Source organism: Miscanthus floridulus, chromosome 2 (genome assembly GCF_019320115.1).
Source record: "Miscanthus floridulus cultivar M001 chromosome 2, ASM1932011v1, whole genome shotgun sequence".
Classification (NCBI taxonomy): domain Eukaryota; kingdom Viridiplantae; phylum Streptophyta; class Magnoliopsida; order Poales; family Poaceae; genus Miscanthus; species Miscanthus floridulus.
Genome location: NC_089581.1, coordinates 110,253,144 through 110,262,372, shown reverse-complemented (window position 1 = coordinate 110,262,372; position 9,229 = coordinate 110,253,144). Strand labels below are relative to the sequence as shown.

Sequence of the window (9,229 nt, the reverse complement as noted above, 5' to 3'; positions counted from 1 at the left end):
ATCATCATTAGAAATTCAGAATTATTGAATTGTTTGCGGTTGCAGCAATGTGGACACTAGTTGGAGTTAACATTAATTTGTGGTGTTGTATTGGACGGTATTGCCTCCTTTTCTGCCAACAAGTTTTGTTTTCCAAATCCTATAAAAGCCACAGGCCACGCATTATCACGAAGCAAAATTTCAGACATTTTCGTCCGCGACAATCTTGATGGCAACGATAAGGAGCGCTGATGCATGCAAATTATATGGTCTGCACTGCATCTGGAGACCAGTCAGTAGTCAGCAGACGACGTCGATGACTGACAAGAGACCCATGGAAGCTGGACAGTGTCCGTTCACTGCTGCACGGTTCTCCATTTGTTCGACTGTTTCCCCGGACCCCGGTAGCGATAGGAGGACAAGGGCGCTGGACACTGTCCCCTGGTCTTGGCCGCTTGTCTCTGCTCATCGGTTTTGTTTATCGGGGCGGCTCGGCTTGTTATTCCTTCCCGTGGCTTGATCTTGATTGCCTCTCCCTCCATTCTCCAAGCAGAAGCAGGCGTGGGGCTTGATGCCTGCCTGCCTCTCGATGTGTTTGTCTCGTGCAGGTGCAGGCCAGGTCCATCGCTTTTGTCTTGTCTCTACCGAAGAACGGAGCCTCGGAGCAGGTTGCAGGTCACGCGGAGCAACGGAACCGGTCACGCCGTTGTTGCCAGGTAGGTTAGCTGAGAAAATGGAATGCCTCTCGCATCCATCATCATCATAGACACCACTGGTGTCTGGTGGACGGATAGAAAAAATGGCGGGATAGAATCAACAGACGGTGCCAATTGGCAATTGCCATGCTGATGGATGGGAATGGGATGGCTACTCTTCTGCTACTGTTAACCTTTTTGCTGTGTCATGTGCACTTCCATCCATCCTAGCGGTAGTGGGGGTCCAAATCGATCTCCAATGACCTCCTAATACACTAGTAGAAACTAATAACAATGTCAAGGCTAGCTAGCAGCTGGTCAGTTCAAACTTTAGCGGAGCAGTCAAGCAAAGCGGAGGAGCGACCCACCCGGCGTAGCCAGGAATTTCCGTTTCGTTATTTAGGCAAAAAGTTCAATACCTATTTGGTATCTTCTCCAACAATAAAATCTAAAAGAGAATTCTTTCTGTAAATGGGTTTTCAGGAGAGAGGATCTTCATATTTAGGTCGTGCCTCTCAGGCAACCCAAAATAGGTCTCTCGTATAGATACTCTGTTGAAGACTGATTTTAGGTCTCTTGCTACCTATTTTGGGTTTAGGTGGTCATATATAAGTTTGTTGTTGGAGACCATCTAAGCCGCCGGCCGTGCCTTTTCTTCGCTTTCTTGAGTTTTCTTTTCCTGTTGGCCTGGCTCAGCTTCAGGCCTTCTTCAGCTCACCTGCTGGTGGACTCGAGCACTAGCTACGACCGAAACAAAATAAAATGAACAACAGCACATGCTGTTAGGTGTCAGCTGGTGGCCCCCGCCCACCCCACCGGCCCACCCCAATCCCTTCCGCGCGCCGGCTGAGCAAGCATGGTGGGTGCATGGATGATGGGTTCCGGCGGTGCCAGTCGGGCGTGACGACTGTCGAGAGGCCGGCCGGCGGGCAATGATCGGTGCCTCCTGCCCAGCGGAACCGCACGCGTGGGATCGTCGCTTTCCTGGTGGGCAGGTGATAGTTATTAGTGCAACGAGCCGGCGAGAACGAACGTTAGAGACTTTAACCTCTACTGGTATAATGGATAGAGGGAGCAGAGATGTAGATGATAGTGGGCTATTCGGCTGATGGTTTCTGGCTGAACCTGATTTGTTGTGAGAGAAAAATATGATTCCATAGCTGATAAGTTCAGGCTAATATACTGTCAATGGTTGTGCCTTGACACTGAGGTTGGGGACTCTCGTATGGTACACCATAATGCTGATGGAGTCGAATGGTTTGCTAGGCTTAAGAAAGTATCCCGGTTAAATTTGGCTGGGCCAGCATTTCTCTGGTCCTAGGACTTTTTCTCTATGCATGCCACTCCTGCAGCATTCCGTCTCTTTTATTTGCACCGTCTGGACTGAACCATGTCCTCTTTGCGCGCGTGATCCAAGCGATGCATGGCCCAGTTTTATCAAATACCTAGCTATGTAGTTCGTCGGGTAAAAAAAAAGAAAGAGAAGACACTCTGCTAGCTTTTTCTTAACCTGGCAAGGACTTTAGTCATTGAGGATGGTTATATCGTTTATCACAAAGGCGAGAATAAAACTAGGGGGGCTCATTGTCCCAAATACAATTTTGTTTCACTAACATAGCTCTCTTTGCCAACTCATGCGCCGCTTGGTTTGCGTCTCTACTACAATGCTCGATTGATATTTCCTAAAAACCACTCCTTATCGTAATACATTCATCATATAAAGCAGTTGTAGACGTTGCTGAGAAGCCCCCGTCCTTCATGGTCTCAACCACCTCCATACAGTTCGACTGGATGATCAACCGATTACATCCTATGTGCTGAGCTCGCATCAATCCTTCCTTTAGAGCGTAAGCCTCAGCCATTGGTGCATCCACAACAAGAGATATGAAACAGTGCGCGGCCGCAATGACACCCCTTGAGCTGTCTCTGATGATGGGCGCCCATGCTTCCACATTCCACATCTTAATCGAATCCTGCATCAACGTTTACCATGACTTTGCCCTCAGGTGGTTTCTTCCATCCTTCTCTGATCTTCACCCCCTTCTTTGATGCCATTTTGTAATTCCTAGCTAGAGCTGCAAACGACATAGCCGACCTTGATGCCCGCTGGATAGTATCACCGTGGGTGTATTGCCGCCACTCCCACCAGATATACCAACTTCCTACTAGAACCAGCTCCGCCATGCCAATATCTAGGCTCCTGACTTCCTCTCCTCTTCTTATAATTTCTTCCAGGATGATAGATCCTGACTGATCTGTGCCAAGTAGGGGGGCTATCAATCATACCCCAAATGCCAATCGCACTCCATACAACTTTTGCTCGATCACATGTGAACAGCAAGTGCTTTATATCTTCAGCTTTGTTCAGGCACATCGGGCACCCACCTGTGACCGGAATATGCCAGTTTGCGAGGACACTCTGCTAGCTAGTGGTACATACTGCCATACTACATTAGTTCTTTGCCCAATTCTCCTCATCATTTACTTACTTCGGGTGCCCTTTTGCGAGCGGCTGAAAGGGGTGTACGTAGGTTGCTTACTGATACCACACTAAACTTTTACGGCTGACGTCCTAATATCATAGTACTCATATATACTCTCCCTGTGTCAAGATGGCCTTCTTTTTGTCTCCCTTATTAAGCAGTGGTAGCTCAAAGCGTACTACGACTCTAGTGCGTGGTTAATTACTCCGGAAGTACGTGTGTGGTGATGATCACCTCCCCTCCATGGATAAGCATAAGCGCCACGTCTCTTTATCTCCCCCTCCACCCCGCGCTTTCTTCCTTGTCTTGCTTCTTGTGGAAGCGACGCCTCCTGGCTCCTGCGTACATGGTCCATCCATCCTGCCGCAAGCGAAAAACACTTTCACTTCCCTGTTTTCCGCTTGTAGACTTGCCTTTGTTTAGCAGACGCATCATGCGATGGAATGGCACAGGGGCAAACGTCTGCGAGACCGAGAGAGCACAAATTCACAAAATATCCTTTTTTTTTAGGAAAATTCACAAGATATCTAGCAAAGAACCGGAACTTTCGAAGATGGGAGCTCACAATTCAACCACATTTAATATATCACAAGATAATCTAACACAGATGCTAAGCTCTACCACTGGCACATCCAGATCGACCAATGCGTTGTCAGGGCCAGTGCGACAATTATACCATGAATGAATGCTTGAGAAGCGACTGACTGGTGATTGTTGTGCTGTGACTGACGGGGCCTAATCGCGCAGTCTGAAATAGCTGGGCAGAGATTGGTCCTTTTCCTCGCTCTCGGTAGGGTGATCTTGCGGTGATTTTGGTAGCAAGTACGGAGTACGTTAGTAAGGCAGGAAATTAGAGCAGCGATGATGGCCAACGATGTGCGAGGAGGCGCCCACGCCAGAGCGGCCAGGCTGATACATGGACGAAGACGGAGCAGGAGAGCATCATATTCATACATCTCCTGCTGGCCTGCTGGGGAATGGCAGCGAATTTCTGTTTTGAAGGGCCATTACCAATTGCCTTCGCGTCAAACGCTACTACTTTTTTTTCATAAAACAATCTCAATTCCCACCAACCTGGCTCAGGTGCACTGGTCCTTGCTAGCACGCAAAAAAAGAATCAGGTCCACTGGTCCTTGCTTGCACACAAAAAAGAATGCTCTGATGACGTCTCGGTAGTCATAGATCGATAGACAAGTGCCTCAGCTTCTAGCCGATCACAATACACAAGAAAAATGATACCGATGGCTTATTTGGCACTATGTGCTTGTTTAGTTTCTTTCCCTACTACTCCCTATCCCATCAATATTTAGACATATGTATGGAGTATTAAATATAGACTAAAAATAATTAATTGCACAGTTTACGACTAATTTGCGAGACAAATCTTTTAAACCTAATTAGTCCATGATTTGACAATGTAGTGCTACAGTAACACATGCGCTAATGATGGATTAATTAGGTCTAATAAATTCGTCTCGCAGATTACTGAGTAATTTATTTTTTTATTAGTATCCGAACACCCCATACGACACCCTATGTAACACCCGATTTGACACCCCAAAACTTTACACCTTGGATTTAAAGCCTATATAAAGCTCGAAGTATATTAAGGTCATGCTAACAGACAAGGTCACAAGGATGCAACAGACAAGATCACGGGGATGCAAGTGGGTATCCAATGATGTGTTTTAGGTCAGCTAACTAATTACCGTCAAATATCATTCTAATTCATTTCTCCCCTCACTCAAATTACCCGAAATGTCATTCCATTTCATTTGAGCAAGTTTTTGGATCGACTTAATGACACAAAAATAATTCGAGCCTGGATCCCTAACAACAGATAACTCATTTGCATGTTTCAACAGAACTATTCATACCAACACCACAAACTCAATCAAGATAAAGTTTCACATTGATCCCGTTATCGATCAGTGACTGAACAACTGCCCTGATCTTCCCCTCGAACTTGTCCCGCTCCCTTGGTGTGTACGTGCAGGTATACACGTCGGCCTCCTTTGCCCGCTCAGACAGGAAACGGCCCACGGCCAAGCAGGCCGGTATGTCGGACCTCGACTTGAGCGTCGCTTTGACGTCCTTTGAGTTGGTCCCAGCAACCGCGACCTGCCTGCAAGTCGATCGGTGTGTAAGGGATGCCGAGACGAAGCGCTTGGAAATGAAGACGTCGAGCGTGAAGGGCTCCATGTAGGCGATGGTGCGCTGCTTGAAAGAAATGTGCTTGTGGGGGTTCTTAGATCTCTTCTCCTTCTTGTATGTGTATGGCCTACTGTTGTCTTCATCCACAAAGTCCTCCACGCCAAAGAAGCTCCTAGAAGAACTTAGGACCTGGAAAGGAAACACATAATCCAATACCTGTCAGCAACTGAATCTGAAAAGCATGTAGACTAGCCGGTTACATTGCTTCAGTTATAACAAATTGTAGAAACTGCAGGAGCCATGGTATTCTGACTCATTAAGTAGTACATTGAACTTAAGTGTCATCGCATCTTTGGTCAATGAATAGTTCAACACATTGCATAGCTCATCTAAGTACATCTTACAGCTTTCCATGCCCACAAGACTAAAACCCAGTTCAGGCATGTGTTTTCTTCTAGGCACTACCACAGAGGGAGAAGATTTATCTGGATTTTGCAAGAACATTATAGGAATAAGTTAATTTTACTCCTTGGAAGTATGTCTGATGTCCGCTTAGCCCCCCTAACGTACAGTTTGATTTAATCAATCCTCTCTCTTTGTTAAACCAGATCATTTTCACCTTTTCCTTCTAACCATTCTCGGTTTTGCAACATGGATGTAAGTCTGCTTGGTCTTGCCAACCAGAATAACTTATATCAGTAGATTTGCTATCTGTGTTATGCTACTGTAACGGCCTCACCACACCATGAAATTGAAGAACCACGAGAGTTCACCGTGCCAGAATACAGGCAAACCCTCCAGCGTGTTTGCCATGTGACAGCTAACCACGCCGAGAAAGGAGCCAGCCAATCTGCATACTCGGCCATCGAGGCAAATGTCAAAGTTGATGGGTCCGTCAATGTTGCTGGCAATATTGACAACATTCAAAAGGATATGCCAGCACCAATGAAGTTTGTAGTAGTGCTTATACGGTCAATGACTACTGTTCCTCAACGTGAAGCTGTGCTGTAAGGCACACGTCCATGCAAATCTTCGGGTGGCACAGCGACGATCATCCTACTGGTGCTTGATTGCTTCTGTTGTGTTGGTACCACATTAACGAGGCTTGTAGGAGACGCTAGCTACATCAGCGCGCAGCTGTCAAATGGCCTCAAATTCTTCGCATGAAGCAAAAGGTGGACATTGTATCATTATGTTTAGTCAACCATGAGCTATCTAATCTTTCTGTGGAACAAAATAACCTAATTGGCTAGGTCGATCACCAATGGTCTTCCTACTTGGCCAAACAGTCTAATCTAGTGCACAGGTAGGGAACACCAGGAACTGTTAGCAGCAAAGGGTGAAAACAGAGGGTTAATTAAACGCTTTAGGGGGTTAAGCAAATTCTGGCTATACTTTATGGGAGTAACATGGACTACTTTATGGGAGTAACATGGACCTTTCCAACTTTACTGTATACAAGAAGATAATCCAAGCTAATGTATATGAGTCTACTTATCATCAAACAAGCCATCATAGATTTGCTTAGTTTTTTAGGACTAGAATGGATTATGCTATTGTACAATCACTTGACCTAGGAGAGATAGTGATACAATCATACAATATATGTCAAACTTTCATCATTCATGTTCTAAACCCAATTGCAAGCAGTAATTCACAATCCAGATAGGAACTGATAAAAGAAAACTTAGCACTAATCCAACCAGGATGTTTCATCCTAAAAACTTGTAAAAAAAAGGAAAAGAGAAACAATCCTATCAGCATTTGCACCTTCACATCATCCATTAAGCATCTTAACTTACTTTTCATGGTGTGTAAGTTGCTGAGTTAAAAAAAAAAACTGCTCATTTAATCATTGTAATGACGACAGAACTCTGAGGGTTAAACTTAGGGGCCGTTTGGTATGGATTCTGAGGCAGCTCCTGGAGCTGTTTTTCGGCTCCCTATACCAAACGGCTGTTTCTGCAGGTGCTCCTCGCGAGGATCACCACGAAACGCGCTCTCACATGCCGGTTGCGTCGGGTGGAGCCGAAAAATCGAGCTTCTCCCAGCTCCCGTCTGCCACCGTGGACCCTAGCGCGCGGAGGTCGGATCTGCCCCGACGGCAGGGAGGCGCATGCGGGAGGGAGGGCGAGCGCTCCGGCGTGGTGGAGGTGGAGGCGGGTGCGCCGGCGAGGTGGAGGTGGGGGCGGGTGCGCCGGCGTGGTAAAGGGTGGCGGCGGGCGGCGTGGTGGTGGGGGCGGGTGCGCCGGCGTGGTGAGGGTTGGATGCGGCCGGCGGCGGAGGGCCCGATGCGGCCGGGGAGGAGGGGGAGGACCCCTGACGCGTGCGGTTGCTCGAGGGTGGAGGACGAGCGGCGAACGGATAAGTTAAGGTGATAAGGTAAGGTAATAAGAAAAGAAAAAGGAAAAAAACAAGGGCATTATGGACATTTTACTTTTTTCGACCATCCAGAAAAGCTATTTTGCCAAATGATCTCTAAAAACGAATTCAGCTCTACGAGTAAAGCTGCTCCACGTGTGAAGCCACAATTGAAGCTGTTTTAGCCGGAGCTGGAGCTCTACCAAACGGCCTCTTATTGCTGTCAGACAATGATCTGTGTTACCTGCCCGCTGTGAAATTGACTCCAGCAAGTTAATAGAGCCGGTGCTGAAGTTCCTTCACGTAGCATATGTGCTCCTCTCTTCCATGACTGGCTCAACATGCTCTTCAGCATGTTTACCTCAACCGCTTGCAGTGCTCAACAAATACCAAGGGGAATGATTTGTAGGCAGATGCTAATCAATCTGTGTAAGAACAAAAAGTGTATTACAGCCCAGAAACTTTAACACACATTTGACCTTCTATAACTGAATTTGGTCCATTCAACTTGTATGCAGAATCCTAGTAGAATGTGGTTGTGGATGTGGAACTGATACACATGAAGCAATGTTTTCAAATCGTACAATCAAGCCTAGTCAGCAGTATAGTCATCCTGCCTACATGCCCTGGTACCCATGATGTATAAACTACTGAGAGCATAGCATCAACCAACAATTGAAATCGAAATTAAAATGCGGTCCTGTTCTCCTCTTCAAGTGTTCGGTCTGTTTTCTCACCGTGATTTCTGGAGCTGGAGCGTGGAGCTTCACTGCCTCAGCCTAGGGCGGGCGGTCCGCTGGCTGTTGCAGAAGGGCCGGCCGGCTGCCGGGCGCGACTGCGCGGGGTGGCCGCCGGGCAGGCCGAGCGGCGATCGGGGCGGACACTGGGCAAGGCTGCAGCCTACAGAAGGGGGGAAGGGGCAGCCGCCGGCTGGCTGGGGCTTTGGAGCTGTGGTCCACGCGTGGAGAGCTCTCGCCGTCGCCAACGCCCGACGCGGACTCGCCGAGGAATCGCGGTCGTCGCTCGAGGGGCGGCGAGCGTTCCGCGTTCGGTGAGGCGGCCGCCGCTAGCACCTGAGCAGGCCAGGTCGCCAGGGCCAGGGCTAGGGTTGCCTCAGCTGGGCCTGGACGCGTGGGGGCAGGGCTGCCTTGGGCTGGCTGGGGAGGGCTGCCTTTCCATTCTTGGGCTATAGCTGAAGACCTGCTCCTATAGAACTTGGGCCGCGTCCCGTGCTGCAGCCCCCAGCCCGGGGGCCATGCTCGCCCTCGATATAAGGTCCACTTTGCACTAAACAGAAACGATAAATCACAAATTAGTTTCTTATAATAATAACCAGTGAACATGCCCGTGCGGCACGTACGTGTCTAACAAAAAAATTCATGCACAAGAGAATAAGTACATATTTTATTAAATCATTTTTCAAAATTAAAAAAATTAACTACCCAACTTTGGTGATCAGCAGAAAACCCCACCCCCCTCTGTTTTTATAAAGTCGTTAATATTTAAAATTTAATTTGTGTAGCTAAAACTTGTACTTAATAAAAGCAATGTTGCTAC

The 9,229-nt window shown here is 47.6% G+C and overlaps 1 protein-coding gene across 1 annotated transcript; it reads right to left on the bottom strand.

Moving 5' to 3' along the window:
- Positions 1 to 4,888: 4,888 nt before the first annotated feature.
- Positions 4,889 to 8,778, bottom strand: LOC136539349 (uncharacterized). Its single transcript, XM_066531303.1, has 3 exons — positions 8,410 to 8,778; positions 7,917 to 8,097; positions 4,889 to 5,500 (listed from the first exon to the last, which is right to left on the bottom strand). Exons 2-3 carry the CDS (start codon positions 8,025 to 8,027, stop codon positions 5,048 to 5,050), a joined length of 564 nt encoding a protein of 187 aa, XP_066387400.1. The 5' UTR covers positions 8,028 to 8,097; positions 8,410 to 8,778; the 3' UTR covers positions 4,889 to 5,047.
- Between the last annotated feature and the right edge of the window lie 451 nt (positions 8,779 to 9,229).

Bases quoted from the DNA above. Each gene is read 5' to 3' on its own strand.
- LOC136539349 (XM_066531303.1), bottom strand. From the start codon at position 8,027: ATGCTGAAGAGCATGTTGAGCCAGTCATGGAAGAGAGGAGCACATATG. The intron at 5,501-7,916 runs GTAACACAGATC...TTTCCTTTCCAG, and splicing joins GTCAATTTCACAGCGGGCAG to GTCCTAAGTTCTTCTAGGAG.